Source organism: Bemisia tabaci, chromosome 2 (assembly GCF_918797505.1).
Source record: "Bemisia tabaci chromosome 2, PGI_BMITA_v3".
NCBI lineage: Eukaryota > Metazoa > Arthropoda > Insecta > Hemiptera > Aleyrodidae > Bemisia > Bemisia tabaci.
The window spans coordinates 31758977-31775926 of record NC_092794.1 but is presented as its reverse complement, the minus strand read 5'-3'; the positions used below and the strand labels follow the sequence as shown (position 1 = coordinate 31775926).

Here is a 16950-nt window from a genome sequence, read left to right as displayed (position 1 = left end):
TTCGTGACATGAGGAAAATATTTCTCCTATCCACCGTTGCGCTTTCCGCTTGTGTACAAATACACAAAATGGTATTGAAACTTGTAAGTGCTGTTTGTTATGAGAATGCAAACAGGGATGTAAATGCTGCTTCCTTTTGATTCTTTGCACAATTTCGTGATTTCATCATCGTAAAGTACATTTATTAATTGGGTCAGATACAGCCACCCAGCTGCAGCTAGACATAACCTCACTCATAAGTTCCGAGTTCGTTATTACTCATCGTTCAATATAAAGAAATCACTTGAATATTTAAAGAGAAACTAAGGAAGTAGTGTATCGGGCTCTATCAGAACAAGTGCAACGTAATAATATAAGTGTGTAAATAGTAGTTAGGATTTAAAATGAATTCAACTTTTTAATGGGTTGGTAACGACCAGGGGAATTTCGTTACCGAAACTCGAACTAACCTGGACAGAATCAACCAATGGCATTGAACCACCACTGGTTTTTTTCTAAATTCAAAAATTATAGCCAAAATTTTGAACGATGTAAGCCGATTCTAGATTATCCGAGCAATGGAGCCCTATTTTATGTGGCAGAATGAAATCCTTATATCTGCAAGCAGGGCCCTTTATATAGGTCCCTCCCATTACAAATTGTGGCCTTGTAAGCGAGAAATCTGTTGAAAAAGATGGTCATGACGGGCAGAGTTCAGTCGGATTAGTCGAATTTTCCGTAATTTCTCTTTTAGAACACTAAGGATGTTAAAAAACGGTAAAAATCCGTGGACACGATAACATAGTCGTGTTATGTTCGAACCAATGAAATGTTTCCGTTTTTTCTTGCTTTTTTTATGCGATTCTGAACAACCAATGAGAGAGTAACTTCCAATTTTAGGTTTGGAAACAGCGTTGCTTTTTTGAACAACATAAGAGTCGTATTTAGTTCCACGCAACAACTCGCGACATCTCGTAACAATCGTATTTTGTTCGGATGTTCTTTCTGTTAGAGGGCGTGGCCTATTTTTATTCGTTTATTTTTTTTGCACAATTTCGCAACGTTTTCGCAACATTGTTCCGAAACAATTGGAACGTCCTCGGAGCTTGTTACGACGACTGATGCGTACATTTAGTCGTATTTTGTTCGACAAAACATGTTTTCTATTTTTTGTTATTTGCGTCACTTTTTTTCGCAGCCAATGAGAGTGGAGCTTCCAAAAGAGAGGTTAGAAAACCTGTTTCAACCTTGCCGAAACAAGCTTGGAGGACGTTCCGATTGTTTAGAAACAATGTTCCGAAAACGTTGCCAAATTGTGCAAAATAAAAAAACGAATAAAAATAAGCCACGCCCCTTAACATAAAAAACACCCGAACAAAACACGGTTGTTATAAGATGTTCCGAATTGTTTCGTCGAACAAAGTACGACTTTTGTTAACAGGATTTCTAACCTCACTTCTAGCTGCTTTGCTCTCATTGGTTGCGAAAAAGTGATGCAAATAACACAAGATCGGTAATAGGAAACAATTGTTGCGTCGAACGATCCTGCTTTGAGCACGTTGCAGTTGCTGTACAACCATAGAGAAAAAAAGGAGGTGTTTGCATTTTGGGCATCTTGGAATTTTTTTGATGATGTAGGTCGGTACGGCGACTTTTATCATTGATTTTCTTGAAAACGGTGTACTTTATGGAAAAATGCATACTACATGAAGTGTTCGAAATTATATCATGAGTTGATTTCAGCAAAAAAATCGGACGTTATGGTCCGTTTTTCATACTTCGAATTCCGAATTTTGCTGACCAGGTTGTACCAACTTACGTCACAGAGTACACGATCGTCAAGATGCAAACACCTCCTTTTTTTTCTCTATGCTGTACAACAATGTTGCTGTAGGGGTTCCCAAATTTAGCGCGCGAAAAGAAGCCCCGCCCCCACAACACAAAACAACTTCGAACAAAATGCGATTGTTGCGTGTTTTCACAACATTTTGCAGGTGTTGCTTCCAAACAAAATACGACTCATGGCGATTCTTTAGATACCCACTTTCATGGGTCTAAGGTTCACCGTTATCGTAGAGTTCGAATGACTTTCTCAGGATGCTGGACTCTAGAAATTCAAATTGCCCGCCACAGTATAAAGTAAAATTTTCGTCGTTTTGGGTCATTAAGTGCTTGAAACTTTTTGAAAACTCAACGGATCTTAATGAGACTCTTCCACTTTGTAGTCCTAATTGAGATGCGTCCGTAGACACCAAGATCGTAGAAATCCGTGCCATCGTTTGGGCTGCAGTCGAGTTCAAAGAGCTTGATGCAAAAACGGCTTTTTTCGCCCCCCCTCTGGAAGTTCTTCAGACTTTGTCTATTGATTACTCATACTTGAGCGCTTCTTTTCCCAAATTTTCAGACTCCCAACAAATTTTGGGGGGGGGGGAGCTAGGGGGGGTGGAAGTCAAAACCTGTGAACCTCGATATCTCTTGAACAAAGAAAGATATCGAGGTCCGGTTTGGACGAAAAATCGTCTAAAATTGCATACTTTAAGATTCTAAAGGTCGAAATCCCGATATCAGATTTTTAAGTCAACATATGTGCTTTTGTCCAGTTTTTAGGTCTAGAAAATTTCTTTTAAACGAAAAATTTACAAAGATCTCAATTTTGTATTTGAGCCAAAACCAGTTTTTTAAAATGTTCGTCTTTTTCCGCATCCAACGAGTGTTCCATTAAGCTAGGGAACCAAACGGTTCCAGAGTTATGATCGATTGAAGTTTTCGCTCAACGCGCGCCGACCGATTTTCGCGCGCAAAAAAGTCGGATTTGACTGTTATTAGATCAGATTGAATGTTCAAACTGAGCAAAATGCTTTATTAGGGACTCTTGAGGGTCGCTGAGTTCAGAAATTACAGATACTTCCAAATAATTTACGTTTGTAAAATTACAGCTCCGCAGCGCTATTTTAGAGGCCCACTGAGCGCCGACCGGCCGCTCAGTGGTCCTGTCCGAAGCTGCAATTTTAAAAACGTGAATTTTTTGGAAGTGTCTGTAATTTCTGAACTCAGCGACCCTCAAGAGTCCCTAATAAAGCATTTTGCTCAGTTTGAACATTCAATCTGATCTAATAACAGTCAAAAACTGGAAAAAAGCACATATGTTGACTTAAAAATCTGATATCGGGATTTCGACCTTTAGAATCTTAAAGTATGCAATTTTAGACGATTTTTCGTCCAAACCGGACCTCGATATCTTTCTTTGTTCAAGAGATATCGAGGTTCACAGGTTTTGACTTCCGCCCCCCCCCTAGCTCCCCCCCAAAATTTGTTGGGAGTCTGAAAATTTGGGAAAAGAAGCGCTCAAGTATGAGTAATCAATAGACAAAGTCTGAAGAACTTCCAGAGGGGGGCGAAAAAAGCCGTTCTTGCATCAAGCTCTTTTCAGATTAAAGGAATTACGTGTGTCTAAGAGTGTCGGCCACCACTTTGCTATTGGAATTTTAGTAGGACGTCATTTTTCTCGACCAGGGGTGGCTACCGCCACTCATGATTTCCTGTAGAATTTTTTGTGGATGGTGTGACCAATCTCTACCAAATAAACAAACATCGAAAGAAAAGATCATGATTAAAAGGGTTTAGCGGACAGTTACACGTCTTTCCCATATTTTCTCCCATTAGCTAAATTCCAACCTTATCTATGAAACCATCAAAGCATAAATCAAAGAGAATCTCATAACTGCCAAAAATACAATCAGCATGCACAGCTATAACACCAGACACAATTTTGTAACCATAATGAAAGAGGTTAGTAATACCACACTAGAATACAGAGGGGAGAAAACTTCTTAGTAGGCTCCCGGATGAACTAAAGAGCATAATTAAAAAAAAAAACCAGTCTCCTCAGCACTTCTTAAAATACCTGAGGAAACATCTTAAGGAAAACCCATTCTACGCTACGGAGTATTTAGAGTAAGATCTTAAGGAAAAACATTTCATTGCATGTAAAATTTCTAACTATATCACGAACAACTCTGTACGGTAAATTTTAAGGGGTTCATAAATTCTGTTCAAATTTTGGTGTTTAAATTTGTAGTGATGTATGAACATGTACTGTAACTAAGTGTAAATTTTTATGTGTAAATAGTTGAAATGTATTTAAACTGACGTGTATTTTAGCCCTTCGAACAAGAGGCTCCATGTACAAACAAATAAATACATTTTCCCCCAGCTTTGGACTGATAGACTGGGTCGGTAATTGTGATTCACAACTCTCAACCCTAAGAAAGAAACCAGAAATCAGACTAGGTAATAAAAAGTGGCCAACAATTTCAAAATTCAAAGGTGCGTAATTTAACCTTCTCCTGGCTTTGGACGGCAAGACCGCCTGATTCTTGTTGAACACAGGTTGGTACTTAAAAGTCAATCAACCGTAAATTTACATCTTTCTACATGAGCTTCAGTAGGCTGGCGCCCATTCTATTAGCGCAGAACGTACAGGTTGATCGAATTTAATTAACAATTTGAAATGAAGTTGTAGTTAGCAAAGTTCAAGAACTTTTAATACACGAATGAAGGATAGAAGGGGAGTAGGAAATCATACACTTCTCCTTGATCGAACATTAGAAAGCATGGGCAATTTTCGGAGTAAATACAACTTTGGATTTTATTTATAATTCCTCTTGATTTTTGGAATTTTGATAACTGCCACTTAGGTGCGTAGAAATATTAAAAGCTTAAATCTAACATGATCAAAAATAAAAACCACACCATTCAAACATAGCCATAACCTAAGTGATGAAGCTATTCAGATATAAATGTAATGAACTTCAGCCTTGACTTGACTTCCCTAACAGCCCTGCAGTAGAGGTGACATTGAAAATTTTTGTAAAATGACAGGAGGTACATTTTAGGGATGCAGAGAGTAGAGTACCTATATTGAGAGAGTATGGCCACTGGTGTTACCACCTCTGATTGGCTCAGCCATCTTAGGCTGAATGGAGCTCTCAGGACCCAAAAATGGCGTACGCCATAAATTAATGTAATGCAAAATGACTCAAAATGTAGTTTTCTTTGCTTATCGTAACGAGAAATATACCGAAATGCACTATTGCGACTTCTTTACATATTTTTAAGGCTAATCGTGTGCAATTTTTGAGAAAAATTATCTTAGATGTAGTAAGGTTGGCAGCAAGTACGGTTGGTGATAACCGTCAAAAGTTGACAATGACCCCCCTTCCATCCACAAAAACCAAAACAAAGCACCGCCATTTTTGGGTCCTAAGCCTCTCCATGGGGCCCAGTGGCCACGCTCTCTCAATACAGGTACTCTAGCAGAGAGTTTTTAGCCTTCCCACTTTCTTGAACGGCCGCCTCATCGGAGAAATTTCCACAGACATTTCAGGAAGATAGCCTTATTTTTTCCTCTCTCTTCATGAACCAATTGTCACAATTTTGAAAAAACAAACCAATTTTCAAAGCGGTTTTGAGAAAAAAACGTTATTTTCACCTTGCTATGGTGGGAAATGAACAATTTGACCACTAACAAGTGCCAGCCTTCCTATTCTTAAAATCTATCCTTGTTTCCGCACGCGAACAATCTCGACCTGCTGGTCGGATGATTGAAAAGTTTTTGCATTCCTTGTATACTTATCCTGCATCCCCAGAGGTTTTCTTGATTTGCATGCTATACTTGCCGGTTCTCCCGGCCTGATATCATTGATCTCGTGGGGATAAGAAAAGCAGTGAAAATAAAGCAACCTAACTTAAAACATTTGGAAGCAGCAGAACTGCAAATCAAAGGAAATTAGCCATAGACCAGGATACTCCTCAATTTGCATTCTTACTGGAAACCTTCAGCTTAGTCACCTCGTTTAAAAGTACCCATGACAACATTTTTGACAAGAAATGAGGGTCACTTCCTCTACTCTGTTGACTTCAATTCAATACATGCCTTTTACCTCAGCCTACGCAGTTGATCTTACAACCTTTTGGACACGCTTAAAAATGTGCGGATTATGGATGTCTGATGGGATTAAAAAAAGTCGGGTTCAGTTCAAGTGGATAATTCAATATCTTCCTTCTAAATAAATTTTTTTATCAAGTGCTTAAAGCAAGCTAACACGCATGAAAATTTACGATTGAGGGCATGATAAAAAAAAAAATAAACTCATGTATTTAAGCGTAAAAATTTAAATAATTAAAAAAGAACTTACCTTTGTTCATTTAAAATGCAAGACTTTAAGACATTATGTATAGTGGTAACAGTTTCTAAAACTACAGTACCATTACCTGGTACCATTTCTAATTTATCTTTATCTACAACATCACGGAAGTGTTTTAAAGCAAACTGGAGCTGAAAGAAAATTATTTCAGGGGCATAAATGATACATTCAAAATATGAGGGAAAAAAATTCCATAAAATAAATATATAAATGAAGAGAGATTCTCAGCTAAAAAATTAATCATATTAGACAGGAAATAATCGCAAACTTAGTAGAAAAAGCAATAACTGAAATTTCAAAAAATGAAATTCTTAAGAAGCAAAGTACCGCAGTTTTGTGTTTTAAAAATTAATTTCTTGGATTTATGTTCGTCACATAGTGCATCTGGATTAATACAGCCAAAAAATAATAAAATAAAAATTAAGGGCTTACACTAAATTTTCAATGATTTCAAAGCTCTTTTCAGCAACTTTTCATAGAAATTCATTTAGTAAACCAACACTTCAAGTACATAGTTCAGAGGCACGGTTCTCTTTTGAGGGAGGGGGGGGGGCTGTAATTGGTGTAATGGAATTCAAGATAAAATGAGTCACAATGCTCAATAAAGGCCCATCTCTTAATTGCGTACCCCTTTTGTCCCGACTTTTCTACCCCTCCCTCCCTCTTTGTCACATACGTGTCACTCACATCCGGAACCCCCTAAATATTAGGTCATTTCAAGTGTGCCCCCTTTTTTGCATAGGTGTTGAGTTGTCGCAACCACCTCCTACAGGTGTAGCACTTGTTGATACATACATTAGAAATGCCTTGAAAATTATGTTTAGCACATAGGAATGTTTACACACATGGTTAGAGTTTACTCCTTTGTTCATTATGGATTTTAAAGTTTCACTGTTTTTCACATACAGTATATTACAGTCTTCGATAGTATGCTTCATTCTTCAGACATGTTCCTACATGCTGCTCTTTTGAATTTACAAGATAACACTATATCGGCATATGGTGACACTACTTTTGCTTGACAACCCACCCCCCCCCCCCCCCCACAATGGAGAAATACCCGGTCTAGCGTCGGAAAAGTTTTGGCGCTTGGAGCGAGCGTTTATATTTGATGATTATCGCTTGAAACTGCAGAGAGATGAAGTCTTCAGCATTTTAAACCTGAAAAAAGCCAATTTTGACTACTGAGCCTCGTTAAAAGTGTATAAATATTGTGGCCAGTAAATGAGGTCATAGAAAAAAAATTTGATTTACCCACCAATCATCCCTGACTTGCAGAGAGATAATTTCAAGTTTTCAACCCTTCTCTTCATCTTAAATTTGATGCAATTTTTCTTCTCAATAATAATTAGTGTTTTGAAAGGTACCATTCATAAAGAAGTCATGAGGAGACTTCAAAAGAGCAAATTATTTCGAGAGACTTAGTGTATATTGATAATAATATTGTAATGAACGATGTGAAGGATATTGCAATATTTCTTTTCATCAATTTTCCAAGCCCATCCCCCCCCCCCTCCAAAAAAAGTTTATTCTGAATTAAAAATGAAAAGAGTAAAAAATACTGAACAAAAACTTATAATAATACAATATGACGACCACAAGTCAGGAATAAAACTTGGTCCTTTACTTTCATGGGCAAACAGGCAGTCCACTGCACCACGGAGACAATGCCCGAAATAGGATTTCAGAAAGGTTTGAGCGTGCAGTGACTCTCCCCCTACCACGACTCTGCACACAGCTCTACACACGGCTCTCATTCCGAGGAATGAATACAATTACTAGCGGGATTTCATCTAGATATTCTCAATTATCTCACTGAGGAGCAAACAGGAGTAGCTAAAAATTGGCACATAGGTTTTTAGAGGTATACTGAACATCTCATAAAAATTTCAGCACTGAGACGGGAGAATATCCAGAGGTAAGGCTTTCCAAAGTTAGAATTTGATGTGGTTTTGGTGGTATCATTTAAAAATTGCTGCACACTTAGAAATCAAGAGTACAAAAGAAATACTTTAGCAATTACTTCTAGGAGGTCCAGGCATTGTAAAAAAAATACATGTGCTTGTGCACGTACGGTTATCCGTGAAGACACAGAACACACAAAACGTTAACACCTCAGGCTAGGGTGGTCCAAACTGGGCGACTTTGGAAAATGAATCGGGACGCTAAAGGACCCCGCACACCTCTTGGGAAAGTGCACCTTGAAGGATCCTTAATTTTTTTAAGGCATTCGATTCCCCTGAAGATGCTGATCAAAAGTTAGCATTGAGCCAACTTTCTACGGTGCACCGTTTTCGCAAAAAACGACCGAGAAGATTCAATTATTCGGCGGTAAAAGCCAAGAGGATTCCTCATTTCAGTACGCCAGTGAACGGTCGGCTGTGTGTCAACAAGGAAATCACGGGAACTCCCAGCACCGAGCGGCCGTCTTATCTCGAATTCCGCACGCCGTTTTGCTCGACCATCTGAATTAGATTCTTGAGGAGCATAAGAACAGGAAAGTCGGAGAAAAACAGTGAACGTCAACGAGACGGGAGCGGGAAGGGGATAGCCCTAGAGTCGGCAGGTACAGATAAGAAGACGGACACCGGACACGCGTTCGAATGCTTTGTTCTTTTTGATTCATTGTCGCCGAATAATGGGCCTGTTGCAAACTTTTGCTAGAGCAAAACTAAGAGTTGTTTCTTGCAGATAATGCCTCAAAAATCACGATGAGCGCATCGGCAAAGTCTGAAATGCACTCATAATTTCACAATCTGCGTAAGAAATTTGCGGTTTTTTGAGCTTTCCGCTTCGAAAACGATACTACGGTACAGGTGAAAATTTTGTTAAAGGAGTCGTTCTATTGGCGGCAATACTCATCATGGCCGACGCCAGTCTGCCAAAACACGTGTGATGGGACGAGATAACACCCGAACAGGATTAAACCAGATAACAATCGGCGTGTTTACGTTCATATTTTCCTCGCCCGCCTTAATTGACCTTGAACTCTCCTCGAATTACGCGAGGAACTGCGCAAGCGTCAGCCATGATGAATATTGCCGACGATGGAGCGACTCCTCTAACAAAATGTTCACCTGTGCAGTAGTATCGTTTTTGAAGCGGGAAGCTCAAAATAACGCAAATTTCTTACGCAGATTGTGAATTTATAAGTGCATTTCAGACTTTGCCGATGCGCTCATCGTGATTTTTGAGGCATCATCTATAGGAAACAACTCCTCATTCTGCTCTGGCAAAAGTTTGCAACAGGCCCATTGAATCTTCTCGGCCGTTTTTTGCACAAACCGTGCATTGTAGAGAATTGGCGCAATGATAACTTTTGATCAGCATCTTATTTAAGGAAAATTGAATGCCATAAAAAAATTAAGGATCCTACATAGAGCACTTTCCCATAGGAGGTGTGCGGGGTCCTTTGTTCCTTACCATCCAAATATGATACCTGCCAAATATTTTCGCTCTCCGACATTATCAAAACGTGCCAACTTGAGGCTGAAAAACTCCAAAAAAATTACATTGATTTAAATGGGGCGAAAACAGGCCGATCCGCCTTGTTTCGTTTTTCGGCTGTAAAATGCGCCAAAATAAATATTACTTGATATTTACTTACAAAAATACCGAGAGGCCTATTGTGAATGAGAAAATCACACTTCCGACCCATGGGGAGGGGGGGCAGGGGGTCACAGCTGAGCCGATTCGTCGGCGCCGCGCCGCACGGTGGATCGAGTCAATGGTAGAGGTCGGTCATGGGCGACGGAAAAAAAAGTCGGATTTTAAATATTTGTTCTTGGTTTTCTAGTAGCTAAGCCTCCGCAATGAATGTATCCATGGTTCAAGGGTCTTTGAACCCTTCCGCTTTGACATGCAGGTTGCCTAAAGCTGACATTGCCGGGGGTATCAAATTTGCCGTCTGATTCTCAAGGTTTTGTTTCGCTTTTGCATGAGTTATGTGGCAGATGAATCAAAATTTCAATTATACATGCTTATTCTCTTCTCTCTGAGGAACATTTTGGTACATCATTAGTGTGCATTGGCATATTCTTAGGAGGACCAAAACCACCTACAAAACTTGCATTAAAAAAACGCTCAAAAAAATGTTAAGATAGTTCGATAAAAAAATGTTCACAAGTGTCCGCAAAATCCTTAGTTGGGTTGCTTCTTGTACACTATCAGGAATGATATTATGTAATAATTAGCCGCTAATATCCGCTAATCTACGGAAACGGTCCATTTGAATGATAGGAAGTCAGGCCTGCTGGGAATCCGATCTTGCTCTAATGTCATCAATAAAATCGTGCATCACACGATATCCTTCAATCTCGGTAATTTGTCTACTGATTACTGATTTTGGCTGATTTGTTGATGTTTTGACGAGACATTAACCTCCTGTTAGTCTATGAAGCTAATTCGATCAGAGTTATACTGAGAGATAAAGTTTGAGGTGTATGTTTTGCGCATTGTATATTTCACAAGTCCCGTTTCGTGCAAAATGTCTCCAACATACCTAGAACTCTTCCATGCATGAGCCCCATACAAATAAAAAATCGGTTGCAGATTGAGAAAGAAGAAATACAAGAAATTTCTTCAAGAGGCACTGGTCCTTCTCAGAAATTCTTTAAAGGGTCAGAACCTGCATGAAAAATAAAGTCCTTCCTATTTTAATATTTTTTGAATAAAATGTTTCAAACTTCACTCCAAACTTCAAAGAATCACACGAAACAATGGAAGATGATATACATGGTTTTGGTTCTTTGTTTTTTTTCTTTCACTGCATATTCCATTTTTTATATCTTGTGGTAAGTATACCTATAAAAATCTTCTAGGATGATTCGATAAAAATAAGAAGCTATAGTATATAGATCTCTCTTTTTTTACTTTTTCAATATATTTTTCTATCATTTGAAATATGCATATTTGTTGAATAACTGAAAGAGTAGGGGGTTCATAAAAATGAAAACGTCGATTAACTGGCTAGAGGAAGAGAGGAAAAATGAACGTTATCAGAATGTTCCTTATGTGTCAGTATGCAATTGCGAGAAACCAATGAACATGAACAAAGAACGATGTTGGAAGAAATTGAGAGAGTTATGGCAACCTTCGTGGTGAGGGGACTGTGAAACCGCGCTTCCTTAATCCTCAAGTAATGTCTTTGAGTCAAGTTTGGCAAAATTCTTCTTTATGTAAGCATTGTAAGCCGCCATTCACCGAAAGTAACGTGAAAAATAAGCTACCAAGGATCCCATTTTCAATAGTCATGAGTGTCAAAATCGTATTAAAACTCGTTATTCGGCTATAATGTGTTCAAAAATGAAATCTCCGACGAAAAACACACTTGACAAGGGTAATTTGATCTGTTCTAGGGGAGGAAAATCTCTGTAATAAGAGAAAATAAAATTCGTGATGCGCGATAACCGACCTCTCCCGATGACTCGATCCACCGTGCGCCGCTGCGGACGGCATAATGCGGCTAGGGTGATCCACTTTGGGCAACTTTGGAAATGGACCGTGATGCTCCCTAAATATTTTCCATCCGATCCATAAACGATGCATGCCACGTATTCTTACTTTCTGATAATATTAAGACCTGCCTCCGTGTGAATGGTTTTTGGGAAACATTGAAGAAAACAGCAAAAAATAGTTAGAGAGACGAATGTTACAAAACTTCGCAACTCTTAAGCAGCGTTGTGCCTAACTTGTGTTCGACCGGGTTTCTAAAATACGACCTTTAAGTTTCAGCACTTGTAAAAAGTTTTCAGAAACACAGAATTCAGACGGATTTGATTTTCTTGAGAGAAACAAAAAAATGTCCGAAAATGCGCAAGGCTCCACGCGCCAAACGGATAAGAGAGGTACGCCTTATGTACCCGCATCTTCGAGCCATCTGCTCCCTGTTACGCATTGCCGCACCTCCTTAAATAGAATAACGTTATTTCAAGGGTTTGAAAAGTAAATTAACTGTCCAACTGATGAGCATGTTTCAACAATGGTTCGCTGGTAAGACTTCTCCAAGCTTTGTAGAAAATCCTATTTGTTCTGGGACATGAAAGAATTTGGCAGTCAGTTAGTCCACTTATCGATCATCAATGATTGCTTTTTCTGGTGATATTTATGAAACTATGGCGTTTTCAAAACCACTTTTTTGGAAAGATCAAAACGTATATCTGCTCGGCAATTAAAACTAAATTTAAGAGAGTAAACTTTTTCTTAAAAGAAACCACGTTCTAAGCGTTTCATTCTTTAATTTACGGGAAGTTCAATTGACTCATTGCAGTAATGCTCACCTTATGGCTCAGTAAGTTATCATTTGATATTTTTAATAAATACACTGCTACTTATCAGTGGGAATCAGACTTGTTAGAGCTAGAATATGTTTTAGCTATTTTAACTTTATGGAAGTTTTCCCTACTTTTCGACATTTTTTGGTTTCTCTCAAGAAAATCAAATCTGTCTGAATTCTATGTTTCAGAAAATTTTTTACAAGTGCTGAAACTTAAAATTCGTATTTTAGAGACCCGGTCAAACAAAAAAGGAGGCCCAAGGCTGCTTGTGAGTTGCGAAGTTTTACAGTATTCGTCTTTTACTATTTTTTGCTATTTTCTTCAATTTTTCCCAAAAACCAGTCACGCGAAGGCAGGTCTTAATATTATCAGAAAGTAAGAATACGTGGCATGAATCGTTTGTGGATAGGATGGAAAATATTTAGGGAACATCGCGGTCCATTTCCGAAGTTGCCCAAAGTGGATCACCCTAGCCCCATTATGCCGTACGCAGCGGCGCGGCGCCCCGGCGCCTACGAATCGGCTCAGCTGTGGCCCCTGCCCCCCCCCCTCCCCATAAGTCGGAAGTGTGATTTTCTCATTCACAATAGGCCTCTAGGTATTTTAGTAAGTAAATATCAAGTTATTCTTGTTTTGGCGCATTTTACAACCAAAAAACGAAACACCGCGGATCAGCCTGTTTTCGCCCCATTTAAATCAATGTAATTTTTTTGACATTTTCAGCCTCAAGTCGGCACGTTTTATTACTGTCGGAGAGCGAAAATATTTGGCAGGTATCATATTTGGATGGCAAGGAACAAATTTAGGGGTCATCACAGTTTACTGGGCAAAAAAAAAATTGCCTGTGTTGAGTTGGACCACCCTAACCTCACACGGGATGGCCGGAGCCGCTGCGTCCATCGCTCGGTTAATTCTATCATTTTAATCACCTCTCAAGAGGTAAACGACACGAGAATTAGTTAATATAAGATCCACATAAGTCAAATTACATGATTTTATACATTTTAATTTTTTTCTCCCAAATTCAGTTATAGACATTTCGACGCTAGCTTGGGAGTTTTGCCCACTGTGCCCCCCCCCCTCCCCCTTTGTCACATACATGTCACTCATCTCCAGAACTGGACCCCCCCCCCTTCCCTTTCTCAGGATTGCCACAGAATTTTAAAAATTATATGTATTACTCGACATTTTCCTGATTTCCCTGACATCTGAGGGTATGCAGGATGGTTAAAAAGAAATAATTTGAAATACTTTTCTAGAAAACATATACATTTTATGGTGAATAATTATTACCCATACACCTAGTTTTCTTGCCATTGACAGCAACTGAAGGAAGTTACATCTTAGAAATTTTTCATGTTGTATCTCCTCAAAGTTTACATTGACATCAGGCTCTGATTGCCTCAGACTAAGAGTAGAAATTCTGCAATACTTGCATACAATTGGAAGCAATTTGTGGAGTATTAGTTTGCTGGGTGTGTTACAACTTCCATTTAGGACTAATAGTAGGTAAAACTGAGTCTCTTGTAAAAAATGAATGAAAGGAAAGGAAGTTTGAGCTAATCATTTTTCACTTTCACAACATTAAAAACGAGAAAAGCTCTGTATTTTACACTGAAACAATGCCTTGCTGCTAATATGAAACCGCATGGACACACATGCACAAACACATAAATTACAGCAAAAATTAACCAATCCACTTCCCCAGTTCAAATAGTATTGCTTAACACAGTTTCATCCTTCTGAAAGTTAGTAGGAAAATGATTCAAAGACAGCGATTGGTAGGGAGACAATACTGAATAAAAATGCAAGAGTTATTGAAGCTAGGTAGAGAGAGGTAGTTCCTCTTCATTCTTGCTATGTGTAAAGGGTTAAGTTGGTACACACACATTGGTACAACCGCGTAGGAGGAGGCGGTATGGAGGGGGCGACTGAAGGGAAGCAGTGGCGGATCCAGAGTGAGTCGGGGGGGGGGGGGGAGGGGGCAATTGCTGGTGCGGCATGGGGGGTCCGGGGGGCCTACCCTGGAATTTTTTTTAAGAAAATAGGCCTTCCCAGATTGACTTTTAAGCAGTTTTAGCATACAATTTGTGCATTATTTGAAAGTTAAAAATTGACTAGTGATACCTTTTCCAGCGTAATTTTATTTTGGTATATGGACTAGGTATCAGGGTTGCCACAAAAATTTGGAAATGATTTTCCCTGACTTTTCCAGGTTTTCCCTGACGAAAAATGGAGAAATTCCCTGACCTTTGAGAACGCGCACCATGATCGCACAGCCAAATTTACACCTTGCTAGCTACCATCGCACTAATATAGCGTCTCATTTGAAACGTGCTTAAGCTAAGGAGTCAGAAATTAACTGTAGAACATTTGGAAATACAAAAAGGGTTGTTAACTTTTTCTTTTAATTTTGATGCTTTTGACTTTCTTAAGCAATCCAATAATTGTTTTAGAAATGAAAACTTTTGAACGATTGTTCTTTTGAAGAAACACTCTAAAAAAAAGGGTCTTCCCTGGTGTTTGTTTCTCTACTTATCTCTCCCTCCCCAGGATTTTTCAGACACCTATTTTTAAAGTGAGCTTCAAATGGTTTATTTTTTCAAGAACTTGGATGCTTTGCGTTTGCATAATTATAGACACTCGAATTACTTTAAAGGAGAAAAGTAAACGGTTAGTGGTTAGTCATCGGTAGTAGTTGAAATTTCAAAAATACACACAAAAACTGGGCATTCCAATTTGCGTTGCTTGTTGCGTTGGCGACCAAATACGGCTGCATAATTTAACTCTTGAATGCATCGCGAGATATGCCACTTCATCGCAATTTATATTGCGTTCAAAACCGAAAAAAGAAAGATTTTAAGCAACTTGTGAAAATTGTCAATTTTTCCCTGACTTTTAGCTGTTTTTGGTCAAATTCCCTGACTTTTCCAGGTTTTCCCTGAATTCCCTGACCATGGCAACCCTGAGGTATTAATTTCTGCAGTGTTGAGCAATCTTTGGTTTGTTAAACTTAAGTTATATAATAGTTCTGTCTTTAAAATATTTCAGTAAATGTCGAGGAGCACTTTTTTTTCTCTCCCCCCCCCCCCCCCACTACCCATTTTACCTTCTCTTTTTTTGGCCCGAGGGGGGTGTAGGTCATGCCACCATGGCCCTCTCTCCTTGAGTCCGCCACTGAAGGAAGGGGAAGGAGTGGGGGGGGGGGGGGAGCAGGGCGACGCGTAAATTTGTCGGCAAAAACTCCCCTTCCAAACCTGAACACGCAAAATTAGTTGTTCGAAATTTCGGACTCGATCTTAGAAGCAAAGAATGGCTATTTTACGATTTTTCCCTGACGTTATCGTTATTTTGATCATTTTCCCTGACATTTCCCGGTTTTCCCTGTCGTTTTAGAATTCCCTGACAAATTCCGGTTTTCCCTGACTGTGGCAACCCTGCTAAGATAGGGATGTCATTTAAAAAAAAGATGTACGGGTCCCTGACCTCCACTCAAAGAGGCCCAATTTTTTTTTCCTTTTGGAGGGGGGGGGATAAACATGAATGTACTCTGACCCAGGAGCACCGTCAAAATTTTAAGTCTCTATCTCAATTCTTTTTGAAAGTTACACTGGTGTCCTGAGACTTTTGGGTCACTCTGTATGTTGGTGCACAGTCTGCCTGAACCGTTATACAAGGTGTTCTAAAAGTCCCGCTCCCACCTTATAACTTTTAAATATTTCGAGATGAGAAAACGAAACTTCGGGGATGTTTCCTTCTCAGGGGGGACCATATTCCTAGAGGGGGGGGGGGGTGTCAAAATTTGACTCCTACCTCAAGGGGGTTGGGAGCACTCAACTTTTTTTTTCTTGAAACGGCAAACTGTACCTTGTAATACCTCATTGGAAAGAACATGAAAAACTAAGAATTCGAGCGCAAACCGCAGATTAATATCCTAACTTTTGACCGAGTTATATTAGGTCAAAAGTCACATTTGACCTATATTCAAGAAATCATAACTCCCGGTCATTTTGATAATTTTCTGTGACATTTCCCGGTTTTCCTTAACGTTTTGTAATGGGCCTGTTGCAAACTTTTGCTAGAGCAAAACTAAGGGTTGTCTCATATGGATAATGCCTTAAAAATCACGATGAGCGCATCGGCAAAGTCTGAAATGCACTTATAACTTCACAATCTGCGTAAGAAATTTGCGTTTTTTTGAGCTTCCCGCTTCAAAAACGATACTACGGCACAGGTCAGGTGAACATTTTGCTAGAGGAGTCGTTCCATTGTCGGCAATATTCATCATGACCGACGCCAATCCGCCACAACACGTGTGATGGGACGAGATAACACCTGACAAGTATAAGACCAGATAACAATCGGCGTGTTTACGTTCATATTTCCTTCGCCTACCTTGATTGACCTTGAACTCTCCTCGAATTACGCGCGAAACTGTGGGAGCGTCGGCTGTGATGAATACTGCCGACGATGGAGCGACTCCTCTATCA

General features: G+C 39.3%; 1 protein-coding gene across 8 annotated transcripts in view; it reads right to left on the bottom strand.

The window, feature by feature from the left end:
* Nucleotides 1–16950, bottom strand: part of C3G (C3G guanyl-nucleotide exchange factor) — a 358778-nt gene that overhangs the window by 305192 nt on the left and 36636 nt on the right. For all 8 annotated transcript variants that reach the window (XM_072297152.1, XM_072297154.1, XM_072297149.1 and 5 more), the window contains exon 3: nucleotides 6177–6316. In XM_072297152.1, coding sequence (XP_072153253.1) covers nucleotides 6177–6316 — 140 coding nt within the window. The remainder of the gene's footprint in view (nucleotides 1–6176; nucleotides 6317–16950) is intronic.